The 16,372-nt window shown below is 45.8% G+C and overlaps 2 protein-coding genes across 28 annotated transcripts in view; one reads left to right on the top strand and one right to left on the bottom strand.

The window, feature by feature from the left end:
- KLRG2 (killer cell lectin like receptor G2) overlaps nucleotides 1-13,036 on the top strand; it is a 25,173-nt gene extending 12,137 nt beyond the window's left edge. The window contains exons 5-6 of one of the 4 annotated variants that reach the window (XR_009600542.1): nucleotides 190-7,059; nucleotides 7,801-13,036. Coding sequence is in view for 1 of the 4 variants with exons in the window: in XM_042248914.2 (XP_042104848.1) it covers nucleotides 190-310 (121 nt within the window). In the remaining 3 variants the exon portion in view is untranslated. Of the gene's footprint in view, nucleotides 1-189 lie in introns of all 4 variants that reach the window. The other 3 variants (XR_009600544.1, XR_009600543.1, XM_042248914.2) reach the window with 3 other exon arrangements.
- Nucleotides 11,036-16,372, bottom strand: part of LUC7L2 (LUC7 like 2, pre-mRNA splicing factor) — a 55,913-nt gene continuing 50,576 nt past the window's right edge. For 21 of the 24 annotated variants that reach the window (XM_042248894.1, XM_060415144.1, XM_004008102.4 and 18 more), the window contains 2 exons: nucleotides 16,181-16,372; nucleotides 11,036-12,321 (listed from right to left, as the gene is read on the bottom strand). In XM_042248894.1, coding sequence (XP_042104828.1) covers nucleotides 12,144-12,321; nucleotides 16,181-16,372 — 370 coding nt within the window. In that variant the 3' untranslated portion in view covers nucleotides 11,036-12,143. The other 3 variants (XR_006059700.2, XM_060415146.1, XM_060415148.1) reach the window with 3 other exon arrangements.

Raw genomic sequence — 16,372 nt, 5'->3', positions numbered from 1 at the left:
GGTGGTTTGCCCAGGGCCACCCAGCTGACACCTGGGGCAGGAGGGGGTGTGGCCTCCTGGCTCCTGCCCCAGGGCTCTTTCCCTGACCCCGGCTCCAGGCGGCGATCCCAGCAGTACACAGGCAGTGGCTGCACAGGCCAGGAGGGCCTGTCCTCCTGAAGGCCTCTCCATCCTCTCACCCTTCCCCAGGCTCCCAGAGGAAGACCAGGACCAGCCGGATCTCGAGTGCGGGCGCCTGGAGGGAGGCAAGCTGGTGGCTTCGGACTGTTCCTCCCCCAGACCCTGGGTCTGTGCCAAGGGCACCAAGTGACTTAGGTTTCTGCTGGCCCTGAGTCTGCTGGGGGATTGTGGCTCCCCGGGGAGGCCAGGTTGAGAGCTGGGGCAGCCTCCTCCCTGGACCGGGTGCCCAGGTCTCTCCGCTTGGTGCTCAACAGTCCTGCCTCAGAGAACCAGGGAGCATGTCCCAGGGCAGGAAGATGGGGTCCACAGGAGAGGAGAGCTGCCATGGCCCCGAGGCTGAGCCCCCGCTGGATCTCCAGCTGCTGAAGTGCATTTGCTGTGACCTTGTGCTTTTTTTTAAAAAGCATTCTAAGCCTGTTTCTCCCTCGTTAAACCAGCCATTCCCCATTCTCAAGTACCTGCTGCCTCACAGGCACGTGCCCTTTCCGAGAGGAACAGAGAGAACTCACAGGTGATCCCAGCCTCAGTTCTCCTCGAGCCCACAGAGGAGGCTATCTCATGCCCGGGATTTGGCAGCAATGATGTCATTGCTATAAAGACCCTTTCCAGGTGGTCAGACACACCCACGCACCCACAGCGTGGGGAGGATGGGGCAGGAGAAAGGGCCGCCCCAGAGGAGAGAGGAAGCAAGTCCCATCCCTGCCCCAGGAGCAGGCAGAGAGTAAGGTTCTTTGTGCAGACCGGCATCGGCGGGTTGCTGGCGGGGCACCCACCCAGATGATGCCAGAGGCCGAGAGGATGTGGCGAGGACAGAGCCATCCAGGCAGGGGGAACCCAGGGAGCACCCCCTCTTGGTTGGTGAAGCTGCTGCAAAGCTTGGGGTCTGAGTGAGAAAAAGCAATCAGAAATGTGGGGAGGCGAGAGGCAGCGCTGCCTCTCGTAGCCATGGGGACACAGCCTGGAGATGCTCCCCAGTTGAGGTTCAGTGAGGGGTCTTCGGGTTGAAGGGCATGGCAGCAAAGTGGGGGGGAGAGTGCGTGTGTTCGCACACGCACACAGGCTCATTCAGTTGAGTCCGACTCTTTGAGGCCCCATGGACTATAGCCCACCAGGCTCCTCTGTCCATGGGATTCTTCAGGCAATACTGGACTGAGGGGTGCCATTTCCTCCTCCAGGGGGGATCTTCCCAACCCAGGGATTGAACCGACGTCTCTTGCACCTCCTGCATTGGTAGGCAGATTCTATAACACTAGCACTACCTGGGAGGCCCCTCTGGGCTGGAGAGGCTTCTCCAAAGGAAAGAAACTGCCTGCCCTGCTTATGGTGCCTATCAGGTGCAAACCAGCCTTCCTCTAAAGGCAGGCAGGCCCGGTGCCCACACTCCTCAGAGAAAGCTCTACTGGTCGAGTTAAACTAAGAACATGTACAGAGTGTGTGGCTGCCTGGGAGAAAGGGGTGAAGAGCTGTGAGAACACGCCTGATGATCAGTAAAAATCTTAGAAACACGCTGTATTTCTCATGACTTCCTTCCAACTACAAATTAGTCCAGAGCTTGATGACGTGTCCTAGTTTAACTCTCTTCAGGGCCCTTCTCGGCAAACGTTCTGGCGTTGTCAGGCTGGTTTCATGTCAGTGTCAGGGTCATCACCGGCCTGGAGCCCTCTGGGCTCAGTGCCACTTAGGATCACCTGCGGTGCTTAAAGGACCCAGGTACCCAGGGTAGGTGGTGTGGTGCTGCGGTGTAGAAACTTGAGAATATCTCAGCTTCAGTGGGTGAGCTGCTGCTGCTGCTGCTAAGTCGCGACAGTCGTGTCCGACTCTGTGCGACCCCATAGACGGCAACCCACCAGGCTCCGCCATCCCTGGGATTCTCCAGTCAAGAACACTGGAGTGGGTTACCATTTCCTTCTCCAATGCATGAAAGTGAAAAGTGAAAGTGAAGTCGCTCAGACGCAACCCCATGGACTGCATGGGATTTTCCAGGCAAGAGTACTGGAGTGGGGTGCCATTGCCTTCTCTGTCAGTGGGTAAGGAAGGAGAGTAAACAAGTGAAGTTTGATCTACTAAAGTAGGAAGCTCCTAGTTACTGTCCAAAGTTGGCAAACCAAGGAATAGCAGTGTACAATTATTTAGAATTATGGAGAAAGTCCTAGAAGAAATGGGCTTCCCTGGTGGCTCAGCTGGTAAAGAATCTGCCTGCAATGCAGGAGACCTGGGATCAATCCTGGGGTTGGGAAAATCCCCTGGAGAAGGGAAAGGCTACCCACTCCAACATTCTGGCCTGGAGAATTCCATGGACGTACAGAGTCCATGGGGTCACAAAGAGTCGGAAAGGACTGAGTGACTCTCACTTCACTAGATGAAATGGCAAAAATCATTTCAGATGGTCACCTTAAAACTATTTGATGGTGACAGATGTCATGAGAATACTTGTCTTGAGGCAAGGCAGTATTAACTGGACAAGGTGCCAGAGTATTTGAGGATGCTGGAATGGTCTGGATCTTGATGTGGGTGAGGTTAGGTGTACACTTAAGGTTAAAAAGCTTAAATGTCTAAGGAACAGGAGTGAGATTACAAGGGGACTGATGTTTGTTCTTTTTTGTAAATATACATCCTTTAGTACTATTAACATAAAACCATATTCACTTAAAAAAAAAAAAATACCGTGTTTGGGACTTCCTGAAAGTCGAGGGGTTAAGACTTCCAGCTTCCCCTTCGAGGGCTCAGGTACGATCTCTGGTTAGAGAATTAAGATCCCTCTTGCTGTACCATGCAGCCAAGAAATAAAAAAAATAATTTAAAAAACCCACATTTGTGTACTACTTCAATAAAAAGAGAAATTGAAATGTTTAAAAGGTCAAAAAGATTCTGATGTGATTCTGGCTTGAGAACTACTGGTTTTAGAAAGGGTTCCTGTGACTGGAATGCCTTTTCTTACAACCTGTAATTCTCTCTTACATCAAGATACGTTTTCCCAAGTTTCAGCCTCACCTCACCTTCAGAGTGTGTGTTTCCCTTTCTACTAAATGGCAGCTGGAAAAGTCACACAGCAGGTTGGTCTGCATGGAATTCCTCTTGAGTAATTTTTCTAGGCTCTTTTCCCACCAGGCACTGCCAACTGCTATTGTTTGAAATCCACACTAGTAACGCTGCCACCAGCACCCACTTGTTTCTTGGAGCTTTGGAGAACAGCCTCTGACACAGGCTGGCCCAGCAGGTCACAACAGCTCAGAGGCCACCTCGCTTGTGGAAGTCACCTATGTGCAGCACACACAACTCATCCTGAGATGGGCAGGGGGTGGGTACCGACTTCCAAGTCAGGTTTTTACCAGCTTTCCTGGTGAGACACACTGTCTAAAAGAGTCCATATTATCACCAGGAAAAGTATATTCATTGAGGTATAATTTGCAAAGAAAATAACCTCATCTCAAGGGTACCTTTTGGGACTACCCTGGGTGGTCCAGTGGTTAAGAATCCACTGCAGGGAGCATGGGCTTGATCCCTGGTCAAGGAACTAAGATCCTGCAGGTCTTATGATGTGGCCAAAAATAAAAAATAAAGAGGGTACCTTCTGAAGACTGTAGGCACCCAAACCACTGCCAGTCAAGACATGGAGTAGTTCCAACACTCCAGGAAGTTCCCTCATGTCCGTTTGTGGTCAGCGCTCTCTTTCCTGACCTCCAGCCCCAGGCAAACTGAAGTTTAGCTTGTTCTGGGATTTCACATAACAGAACTGTACATTATGTACTCTGTGTGTGTGCTTCTTTAGCAACAGCACAAGGTTTTAAAGACATGTTCAGGTTGCCACCTTTACTGATAGGAGTTCCTTTCTTTGTAGGGATAAGTCAGAATCTGTTTATCATCTCTCTAGTTGTCTGTCTCCAGTTTACAGCCATTATGAATACAACTATACATTTAAATATTAAGTCTGTGTGTGGAAGGAGGCTGGCAATTTTCTTGAATATCTAGGAGTAGGGTTACTGGGTTCTATGGTACAGGTGTGTGTTCAGGCAAAGGAATCATCGGGGATACTGGGCTTCTCCCTATAAGCTCCAACCTCCTACCGCCACCATGGAGCAGCCATGTGGTCTGGCAGTGACGCCAGTTTGCAGGTGGAGGTGAGCGGCGATAACCTGGGAGGCACCTGATACATCTAAGCCTAAAGTACGCCGTGTGGTCCCAGCCCTCTGGCCAGTGTTTGGTTCAGGAGTCCAGACCAAAGTCAATTAGGGGTGTCATTAACTCTATCCACTTTGCTTGGTTTCCAAATGGGAACTTGACTCAATTGGGCCATAGACCTAAGCAAAGATGGCCTTGCTCTTTACAGACACAGGAGCAATGGTTTTGAAACGGTAGGTTATGATTGATCAAATCCATTTCACCTGTCTCCACTAATCAAGGACACTTGGGTGTCCTCTCAAACAGCAGGTAGCCAGAACAGTGTCTGCCTGGGTTATTTTCCAGGACCTTGGAGCCTCAGCTAAGCTGGTTAAGGCTGGATAGAACCACCCACCCTCCACCTCCGCCAGCGTTGAGTGGGTGCCCGCTCCCACAGCCTCCTTGTAGCTTCATTATACCTGTGCACAGCAGGATTCCTGCCCCTCTTTCCAGTCTCCTCTCCCCATCCCTCACCAGTCTGCCTCTTTGTCATCCTGTGCATACACTGAGCCCCTCCCTTTCTGGGAGTCAGGTTCAAGATCTGTTTTCCCATCTCCTCTCTTGGCTGGAATAAACCCTTTCTTTGTCCCCAAACTTGGCATCTCAGCGTTTGGCTCTCTGTGCAATGTGGCAGGACGAAGCTGACTGGGTAACACGTTTGTGGAGCCAGGTAGGAGGGGAAGTACAGGTGGACTTTATGCTGGTTGGCCCTTGGCTGGTACTGAGAGCCCGAGGACGGGTCCAAGCAGCTGCCAGGTCCATTTGTTCCAGGACCTCCCCCGAATCTCCCCTGCCAGGTGCCACCGACGTTTCATTTCACAGCAGCTGGTTTGGAAGATGTCTTGTGGGTGAGTAACAGCATCAGAGAAATCCAGCCGTGCTTAAACCATCTGATAATCCTGACCAGGTCATGGGCTGGGGGCCCGTCTACCCGGAAGGATTCTGGCAGACAGTACAAAAGGTCACAGCTGCTGAGGTACCCTCTACCTGCGTTGGAGGCCAGGGGTTTTTGGTTGCTGATCTTGTTTGTTTGGGTCTTGTCTCTGTCCATCTTCATCTGATTGTTTCAGTTGTCCAGAACTGCCTGTTGGGGGGACTTCCCTGATGACTCAGTGGTAAAGAATCTGCCTGCCAATGCAGGGGACACAGGTTCGAGCCCTGGCCTGGGAGGATCCCACATGCCGTGGAGCAATTAAGCCTGAGCACCCCAGAGCCTGCGCCCCCCAACTGGAGATGTCACCGCAATGAGAAGCCCGTGAACCACAACATACAGCAGTTCCCGCTCTCTGCAACTAGAGAAAGCCCATGCATGCACCAATGAAGACCCAGCCCAGCCAAAAATAAGTAAATAAGAGTTGAGACTTGGGGATTGAGCTTGGTAATGGCAACAAGGACCCTTAGAAAGACTTCATTACTGGGACCACCTGGAAGCAAAGCCCCTTCAAAACGGGAAGTACTCAGTTCTCCCTTGCAGCCCTCTAGGCTGCATTTTCCAAAATTGGGAGACTTTCAGGTATGAATCCATGGAAAAGAAAGTGATGGTAGTTTTTGGTAACACAGCACGACCACAATATCCTGTAGACTCCTGAGCAAAATGGCCTGTAAATGGATCCTGCATTTACAACATCCCTCTGCAGCTGGGTTTACTTTGTAAATGGGAAGAAAAATGGGATGAAGTACCTTAGGTACAGTGATTGTATCAGAATAAACCTGTGCAAAGATGTCAGGTTATGGTCCAACAGGAAGTGAAGGCAGAGAAACGTGTTTTACTTAATCCTAGTGGAAAGTGGGGTTTGCTGTCGACCCTACGCGAGGCGGCGGCTCTTTCCACTGTCTGAGCACAGCCTCAGGCTTGGGGCCCTCCGGTCTCTGAGGGGCCCACAGGAGTGATCTCGCCCTTCTCATACCTGTCACTTGACTGGGCCAGGGAGCTACACAAACTCAGGTGGGGTGATGTCCAGCAAGCCAAGTCCCCACTGGGGATGTGAATGCTGAGACTGGGCAGCCAATGGGAATGATCTGGGTCCAGTCTCGCTTTCAACTTCAGATTTATTTAATTGGAAGAACAATATGCCAACTTATAGAGACGAAGCAAAGAGAATGGAAGAATTCTTGTTTCATTAAAAAAAAAAAAAAGTTTTTTTTAAACTCCAAATCCGACCTGGGCAGATGTTCAGAATTCATTCAATACCCTTCTCATTTCAGATCGCAGAATGTGCTGGATAAAACTCACAAGGAGGCAGTTATGTAGCCCTGGCAAGCTGGCGTGGGAGGCTGTGAGCCTGGCTATGTCAACAACGGATGCTAAGTGGGACATGAATGCTGGGGATAGGCCAAAACTTGAGATTGATTCAGAGGGATGAGCAAATGAAGAAGCTTTAAAAGTTCAAGAGATAAACGAAACCCAAAAGAGAGTCTTTCAGAATTTCTAGCAAGGGTCTTCAAAGCTTAGAGGCATTATACAGATACAGACCCTGAGGCCCCAGAGAATCTAAAGGTGGTTAGTAAGACTTATTGGTCAGAGTGCCCCCTCCCACTTCTACCACACACAAAAAATGGAAGGTGCTCTTGGAATGCCTATGTCTTAACCTGTTGAGATTGCCTGCAGTTTCTAATGGCAGGGCAGGCTCAGAAGGGAACAAGAGAATGAAACAGGCCACTCTGTCTTCACAGAGGAAGAGCTGGACCAAGGTGAAGACCCTACAAGGGACTCAGCAAAAGGTAGGAAGCCCCAAGCTTCTACATAAATGGGGCAATCAACAGTGAGGCCTCTGGGACTTCCCTGCCAATCCAGTGGTTAAGACTCCACACTTCCACCACAGGGGATGTGGGCTTGATTCTTGGTCAAAGAACTAAGATCCTACATGCCACATAGCACAACCAAAAAAAAAAAAAAAAAGACACCCCCCGCACCACTGTGCATATCTCAAACAGGAGGGACCCCATAAAAGATTGTGCCACCCTAAGACTCTGGAAGAAGGTAAGACAAGTGACACACCAGATGGCTGAGATAGCTGAGGATGATGGAGACCAAGGACCCCAAGGGCTCCCCTAAATCCTGCAAGTCCACCAATTCCCAGCATGTAGAACCTCGCAGAACTGACAGTAAGAAATCAATTTTTGGACTTTTTGGTCAATATGGGGGCCACTTACTCTGTTTCAAATATCTAGCTTTGAGACTATTTTCATAACTAAGGTGTGTGGAGAAATTTTGAAAAGCCTGGTCTCTAGTCTCCAGACCGTCAGATGGAGGTTCATGGGAAGCAGCTACGATTTTTTTAAGTCACATAGATCGTGGGTTCTTCATTCCCCAACCTGGGATTGAACCGGAGCCCTTGTCAGTGAAAGTGCCAAGGATCTAGCTGGTGCCTGGACTAGTGCCTCCCCGAAGCAGCTATGTGCTCTGCGGCACATGGAATATTCCCAGACCAGGGATTGATCCGGTGTCCCCTGTGTTGGCAGGCAGAAGTTCCCCAGGAGACTCTTAGAGGAGACAATGAACCTCTACCCTGGAATCTTAGAAGGGTGAACATCTAGAAGATCAGCGCCAGCCTTGCTGGACCGGGCCTTCTGAGGAACATGATGGCAAAGAGACCCTGCTGCAGAAGGGAGACAAGCCTCACCCAAGGTCACTCAAACCTTGTCTGGTTCCATACCCGACACTGACTTCTCGGAATGGGCAAGCAAGTCCCTAGCAGATCTTAAGTTGCTTTCCAGAAAGCAGCCGTGAGGAAGAAACTAAGGTGAACAAGACTGCTGCAGGGCTGGCTCTGGTTAAATAAAATTCTCCAGAAGGTAAGTTACTTAAATAACTTGTTAGGTCACCAGAATGACCGTTCTTTCGTCTTTTCTGTACTTTTGACCTCCTGGGCTTGGAAGAACAATGATTAGTATTTCTCAGACTCTGGCAAAAGCAGGTACTCTCTCTAGCTGTCAGATATGTTACCCCAAACCTTTTTTATATTTGATCATGCTGACCCCTTAGTTACGCCTGTCAGCAATTTCCCACCACCTCTACCTTCACTGACACTTAGGATATAGAGCCCTCAGATGTTAAGGTCAGGTTGGACTACTCAACCCAATTTCCAGTCCCCCGGAAGCTGAAACTCGGGCCTCTCCTTGTGTCCTCAGATAACCCTGGGTGTCTTTCCCCTTAAGAGTCCACTTGGTCAGGATATTGTAGCAATCATACTTTATTTTCCCAGCCCATGTCTCTTCCATATTTAATATCTAAGTGTTTCAGCTAAACTGGTTAACAACTGAGGTCAAAGTAAGCCACTGACCCCTGACTTGACGTGTGAAGTTTATCAATATGTCTTGCATTTACATTCTGTAAGTACCCTCCCCTCCCTATCTTTCTGATTACCAACTTTGGCCTGTGAATACTGTGACAGCTGGCACATAGGTGCTGTTTGCTTATTGAGGTCAAAATGTTAACTCGAAATCAGAAATAAGAGCATTTTCAAATGAGTGCTAACTGCTCCATTACTCAAGTCCTTCTTAGGTCTACACACCCCTTTTCAGGAAAAAGTATTCAGAGTAGGCATTGGCCACTCCTTCCTCAAGACTGAGGAACAAGGGACTTTCTCAGTGGATGAGTGGTTAAGAAAATGCGCATCCACTGCAGGAGAACGAGTTTGATCCTTATTCAGGGAACTAAGCTCCCATAGCTGTGTGGTACAGTCAAAAAAGAATTTAACACTTAAATAAAAGGTTGAGGAATAATCCAAAGATGCAGTGGGCTGAGATGGTGCCTGAGGATTAGTCAAATCTGCTTTACCTGCCTCACTGATCAAGGTCAACATCTGTATGTTTCCCAAGAGGCCAGGAGCCTGAACACTAAGATGGATGGCTGGGTTATTTCCCTGGCACTTGGGAGTCTCAACTGCACCTGGTGCAAATGAACTGGTTAAGGCTGGCTAGGACCACCCACTCACCCTCCCTCCAGCAGAGCATGCTCAGACACCTGCCTGGTGGCCTTTCCAACCTGCAGAGGCCTGTAGCTTAGCTCCACTAGTGCAGAATGACCCCTATACCTTCTCCAATCACCTTTCCCCGAGCACCCCACACCTCCCTGCTTCTTTTTATTGAAGTATTGTTGATTTACAATGTTAATTACTGCTGTATAGCAAAGTGATCTGGTTATACATACATATCTAACACTTACCCATTGTGGTTTATCATAGGGCATTGAATATAGTTCTCTGTGCTATATGGTAGGGCTTTGTTATTTATTCTTTACATAAAAGCTTACAGGGAATTCCCTGGCGGTCCGGTGGTTAACACTCCATGCTACCACTGCAGGGGGCCTGGGTCTGTTCCCTGGTCGTGATGTTAAGACCCCAAGAGTCATCCAGTGCAGCTGAAAAAAACCCCCAAACACCCCCTATCAACCAAACAAAAAGCAAACCTTCACACCAACCTTCTTCTCCATCCCTTTTGATCTTTTATGGCTCCGTATGAATTTTAGGGTTGTTCTAGTTCTGTGAGAAGCGTCATAAGTAATTTGATGAAACACTGAACCTGTATAATGCTTTGGGTAGAATGGATATTTTAACAATGTCAATTCTTCCAAGGCAAGGGCATGCTGCCCTGCTCCTTAACTCATCATCCTATCAATACTCTGATGCCTTCAGGTGGCCGGATAAGATCTGTTCTCCCACCTCCTCACTCAACTGACTTGCCAAGAAACCCTCTTTTGCCTCAAACCTTGGCACTTCAGCATTTTGGTTCCCTGCGCGTCAGGCAAGACGAAGCCGGTTTGGGAACAGTTCATCTGGGTTATCTGGTGCTACCCTGAGAATGGAGCTGCCACATGGAACTCAAGCATGTGAGTTCCGAGCGATCTTGCGTAAGGCTGCTGGAGCTGGGTCTTCTGTTACAAGCAGTGAGCAGTACCCAGGTACAGGAGTGACCCTAGAAGCCTCTCCCAGAGCAGTTATCAGCAGATTCAGGTGTGGGCGCCTCCTACAAGGCCTCACTTGGCTGAATCCTTGACCGAGAGCCCAGTTCTGCGAGTTTGAATGCCTTGCTTGCAGCCTGAACCCTGTTATGCTGTCGGTTTGATATGACCCTTGGTGTACTTTTAGACCCCAAACCTCTGACATCCTGGTCTCTGCTGATACCTGGAAAACATGGAGGCCCACCTTGAAGTTCAGAACACCTGCTGCCCCCGTTACCCAAGTCCTGCTCACCTGTGGCCCCAGCACCACTCACTCCACTGGTAGGCCCATGCCTGGCCCTCCATGTCAGCCTCTGTCACCAAACCTCTGTTCTTAGCCCTCTCCTGCCCTAACTCTGCTGAAGGTGAGACCTTTTTTTCATTTTCAAATTCCAACGGCTAAAGAAAAAACAGAACAACTTTGTATTGCCTTATTTATACCGGGGAAAATCTGAATACCAGTAATTGAGGTATAATGAATAACGGATGTTAACAGCTTTTTTTGGACAGGAGAAACAGACAAGAACTTTCTTCCCCCCAGTTATCAGTACAGTGTATTGTGCTGGATCAAGATTCCAAAGATTCTCAGCTGTGCCAGAGCTGAACCTGAGATGTGATCCTTGAAAGGATCTTAAGTTATACTCACAGATCCTTATATTACTTAATATATTTCTCAGCTTTTCTAGAATCACAAGTTTAACTACTGTTTCAACATGAGTGGATATATAGCTTTTCAACGCAGAAATTGTTAGTCTCTTTACACTGGTTACACCATGTTTTTATTTCAGTTTGCTCAATGTGAAGAAAAACAAAACAAACCCAATTTCTTCTGCAGGTCTGGTCCTCCTCTACAGTGGTTGTTACAGTCCTGAAGCAGCTGGAATATAATCAGCAAGGGCCCAGGTGGAGCAACAATTCATCTTGAATCTTTGTTAAGTATATATTTATTTCCTTTGGTGCCTTGCACAGTAAGGCACTATAATAACAGAATAGAAATGGCCACCGCAAATAGCTCTAGTGACAATTTACTAGACAAGTTACAGTTTAATGATGGTGGTGGTGATTCTTTCACTTTATTATTTTTTTACAATAAGGGTGTCATCTTTGTACTCCACACACACAAAATAAAACAAGTGCTTATGAAAGTCCCTGCCCCCACCCCCCATCTCAAAACATCCTGAATGTAGCTATTCAAGAACAGAAAAATCAAGACATGTTTGATTTCGAAATTTCAATAAAAAAAGCAAAGTATGTAATGCAACAGCTGTTCAACTTCCAACTCTAAAATAGGCACCGTTAGACAAACAAAACTCCTCATATTTTAAATTTCTCCAGCACACATTCCAGTATAAATGTTTTGAACTGTAATCAGCTAGTAATTAATAATGGGAATAGAACCTTAGAACAGAAGTTATATTGCTTCCTTGTACCCCTTTCTCTTACCACTAGAGGGTAGAAGTGTCAGGGGATATAGAGTCAAAGGAAGAAGGATTAAAAAGAAATACCCAAAGTCACTGTTGTTTGGGACTAGAGAGGAAGACAGCATTTTACAAATGTTCAAAAAATCCCAAGGCAAGTAACACAATTCACTCACTATCAGTCCTACTAGAAAGAATAAAGACATCTGTGTCTTATTATATAAAACTGGACTTTCAGAAGTGTATTACAGGTTCACCAGAAACTATGGATGTAGTTTTAGGCTTCATCAAAGAAAACAAGTACAGACTGAGTTAGATGCTGTACACCTAGCCTAGCTGGACCGGTGTCTGGAACTGCTCACTGTGTCAGCCCGAACAGCTGTCAACTAAACAATAGTATGTAACTCCAGAAGAAGCTTAAGGATTGAGGATATGGACACAGCTAATTATATCTCCCCTGCTTCGCGCTCTTCAGAGCTCCTCCTGTCTTCTGATCTGCCATTAGCGCTCTCATAGGACCGCTTCTTATCTTTTCGATCTCTGTCACGAGGTGATCTGTCTCTTGAATTCCTGTCTCTGTCACGTGATGCTAAGTCTTGGTCTCTGAATCTTTCTTTTGAGGATCTGAAAAATATTAATTTGAGGAGCAAAATGTGTTGGGAAACCCAAAACCCAAATGAAAGAATCGGATAAATATTAAGGTACTGATTAGTTGAAGATACACAGAATACAACCAAGAAAGAGGAGTCAGTTTTCTGACAGAAAAGAGCACTACTGTATTCGGTAAGGGCACTAAATAAGGAGACGGGTAAAAACCAAGAGCTAAGGGTAAAAAACCGTAAGCCAAAATAATGATTTCCAAGACAGTCTCATTATCTCAGAGGCAACCCTGAAGCTGCTCCAGCTCACAGCAAATGTATTTAATATGAAAATATATAAGACAATACCTTAAAAATGTTATCCAACATTTTAAACAGAATGTACATTCCAAATTAGATGGAAAGCACTGACTTAGGAGTCAGGAACTAATTTTTCTTTGCTGTCTGGCCAGAGATGTAAAGATTTTAGGTGTTGCAGGTCCTGTAAGTGTGGTATATTCTTCCTCTTCCCTCTGTCAACTCCTTAGCAATATAAAAACCATCATCCATAGCTCCCTGGCTGTATGAAAACGGGCCAATGGACCAGATTTGGCCTGCAGGCAACAGTTTGCCAATGTTCAACTTAGATAAGAGAACTACTCAATGATATGGCTTTAAGTAACCATTGGTTATTTTAAAATTCTGCTTTATTCCTCCTGAGTTAGCTCATTCAACCAATAGAAAAAAAAAAAAAAACAGAAGACAGGTGATCAAACTATAATAAATCTTGATTAACCATGACTGTTTCTTAATACCGCCTTTCCATTCCCATACCCAGCCAATAAGAAAGGTAAATATAAGCTCATACCAGAGATTCAATCAGAAGGAAAACCAAAGGACACTAGGGGATCAGAATTAACATGGAATCTTCTATACCTTCAACATCTAGAATAAATTAGGAACATATCACATTTATTTGGTTCTTTACAGGTGACACGGTACTTTTACATAATTATCTCACTTAACCCGTGCTCAGAATTAGGATCTGAAACCTGATTAAGTAATACTTTCAACTATTAAGGCAAGGGAAACAAACACTACTTATACTAGGCAGTTTTAGAAATATCATTTAAAAAGATTAAACCAAAAGGTTGAAAGATTAAATGTCAACTTTGAGCATTCTACTGAATTAAGGTTTTAACAAGCTTAATTTAAAAATGATGTGTTAAATCACATTCCACACATCCTACCCATGTCTTTGTAGGAATGGAATATGGAGACAGAAGACTGAGATGCTGCCTAAGAATAAGGACATGTACTGCTGGTAAGCCCCAGAGAAATGACGACAAACTATGAGATGAGTATCAACTAATACTCTGCCAGAGGTTACAATGTCCTGTACAGAAGCAGTTTTTACTCAGTATACCAATAATTCTGATGAAGCAGGTACTCGTCTACTAAGTAGATAAGGAGAGACAGGAGGGGTAATTAGATAATTTGGCCAAGGCCCTTTTCATCCAAGTAGCCTGACTCTAAAGTCCACACTGTATGCACCTGAGCACAGCAGGCAGCAGAAAAATGCACATGGTCCTCGTTTACCAAGGGTGGCTGTTGCCAGCAAAGGCCGCAAACAGAATCTACTGAGACCAGTACTTCACAGTCGAAGCAGAAGAAAGCCAAGTCATAAAAGACCTTTAACTGGGATTTTTACTTTGAAATTAAAACTGGTACTATGTAGCAATAACTTGATATTTTCTTTTATATCAAGGAGATTTCAATAGCAATTGCTCATTTTCGGCAAAAAACAAAATACTGCTTTGAGACAGTAATCTGAGTATCAAGATTAAAAGTGTTCTTGAGGAAAGAAATACTTCTACAAAAATAATCCTCTTTATGAACAATATGCTGAAAATATTGGACGAGGGATGTCAGGTAGCATGGTGGTCAAATTTCCTATATATCTTCATAAAGTAGGAAACATTAAGGACTGGCTCCCGGAAGAGGGAGACTTCATGCCTAACCCGCCATCCCCACCACCAATGACAACATTTAAGAGTGCAGAGATACCCAAACAATGACAGGGGGCCAAGGTGCCAAAAGAAATTATCTAGACCTTCTACCAACCAGCAAGATGATTCTTCAAACTTACAGTGTAGGTAAGATTCACGGAGAATTTTTAAAAGTGTCTTTTTCTGGGCACTGTACTGTGTGCCTAGTTGTAAGGATATGAGATAAGTGACCTAGAAACACACTATGAACAACTCTGTCCCTTAAAAATTTACAAATTCCCAGCTCATTCTCTGCATGTGCCTGTAATATCTACAATATCTCTTTTCTACCTGGTTTTATCTATTCAAATTATACCTACTCTATTTAGGCTTTAGGCTACTCCCTGAAGCTGTCTTTTAAAATTCTGATATTTCCCTCATCTAAACTCCCAGGTGGCGCTAGCAGTAAAGAACCTGCCTGCCTTAAGAGATGCAGGTTTGATCCGTGGGTCGGGAAGATTCCCTGGAAAAGGAAATGGCAGCCCACTCCAGTATTCTTGCCTGAAGAATCCCATGGACAGAGGCGCCGGGCGGGCTACAATCCATAGGGTCGCACAGAGTCGGACACGACTGAAGCGACTTAGCACTAGCACTAGCACTAACCTCCCATGCTGTTTACTCTGATTCCAGTTTAGCGCTTAGGTCAATCTCATTATTGTCAAAATATTAGTCCTATGTCCTAATTCACTTGAATAAAGTTGCTCAACTACCTTATATATATATATATTTATTTACTAGGCCTAGTGCAGTAGAAGAACTACTTGGTTTTCTAAGAGTAGAACATAAATGTTCTCACCAAAAACATCAAAAATATATGTCAGGTGATGGATGTGTTAACTAGATGGGAGGAGTCCTTTCACAATGTACATGTATAGCAAATCACCACAATGTACACTTTAATTATCTTACAACTTTGTCAATTACACCTCAATAAAGCTGGAGGAGGGGGTGGGAACCTACTTGGAAGAAGGTGAGAAAATAATAAATAAATAAAAGGGCCTATCATATCCAACTCAGTCTGTGAGCAGTTTCAGGGAATGGCTAGCTAAGGCGCCAAAAATAAAAAAAGGAATCTGCAGAAAGCTGTTAAAAATTTATCACAGGTTTTATGTAGAGTAATAATCCATAGAAAGCTTGAGATTAGTAGATATTAGGCACTCAAAAAAATGTTTCTGTTCCATAGAAATGACCTGGCTTAAGGGCCATGATGGGACCTGAGAAGTTTCTGGAGCTTGGTCTATACAGACCACGAGTGCAAAGGCTCCATCACATTCTAATCTTTTGTCCTTTGTCTAATCAAGTCCTTAAACATACCTAACCCTGGGTCTGCCCTCCCTGCATGTTTTGAATTTTCATGCCAGTGATGTCTAACTTCCTTAAAATTCTGAACTGCCCTGCCAAGCTAACTGTATATATAACATTGCATACCTATAGTGCAGAATAAACAAGAATATACTGAATGTATCTGCTCTGAAAAAGTACACCAGCTCCAAGAAGTTTAGAAAACAGTAAGTCAAACATCTCTGAACAAAAGGACTTCTCAGAGTCCCTAATTTGCCAATATATACTGGAGAAGCTCTCACAGTACTGGTACCTAAAATTATTTGCCCATAAAGTACTTTTCCCCAAGACACACTAACCAGAGAAAAGCAATAACCTCTGCATGTATTGGTTCCAATTTCTTACTCTGGCTCATAAGTATATTCTTTCTGAACTACCCATATAATCAGGAAAAAAAAAAAAAAGTTATACACTCACACACAAATGTGTACAAATTACCAGATGCAAGTTCAAACCACTAGTATTCCAAGTCTAAACTGTAAAGGTAGTTCCATATCCTCCTATGGACCTCAGTACCTCCTCCTCGATCGCTCTCTGCTCCTGTCTCTAGAACTGTGCCCACTTCTCTGGTGGCTGCGGCTGCGACTACGGCTGCTGGAGCGGGACCTGTGGCGATGGCGTTTCTCCCGGGATTTGGATCGAGTTCTCCTTTTCCGTTCTCGTGACATGGAGCGAGACCGATGTCTGCGATGCTCCCTGGACCTGGAT

This window comes from Ovis aries, chromosome 4 (genome assembly GCF_016772045.2).
Source record: "Ovis aries strain OAR_USU_Benz2616 breed Rambouillet chromosome 4, ARS-UI_Ramb_v3.0, whole genome shotgun sequence".
In the NCBI taxonomy this organism is placed as follows: Eukaryota; Metazoa; Chordata; class Mammalia; order Artiodactyla; family Bovidae; genus Ovis; species Ovis aries.
Note: the sequence above shows the minus strand (reverse complement) of the source record. Positions and strands in the feature narration are given on the sequence as shown.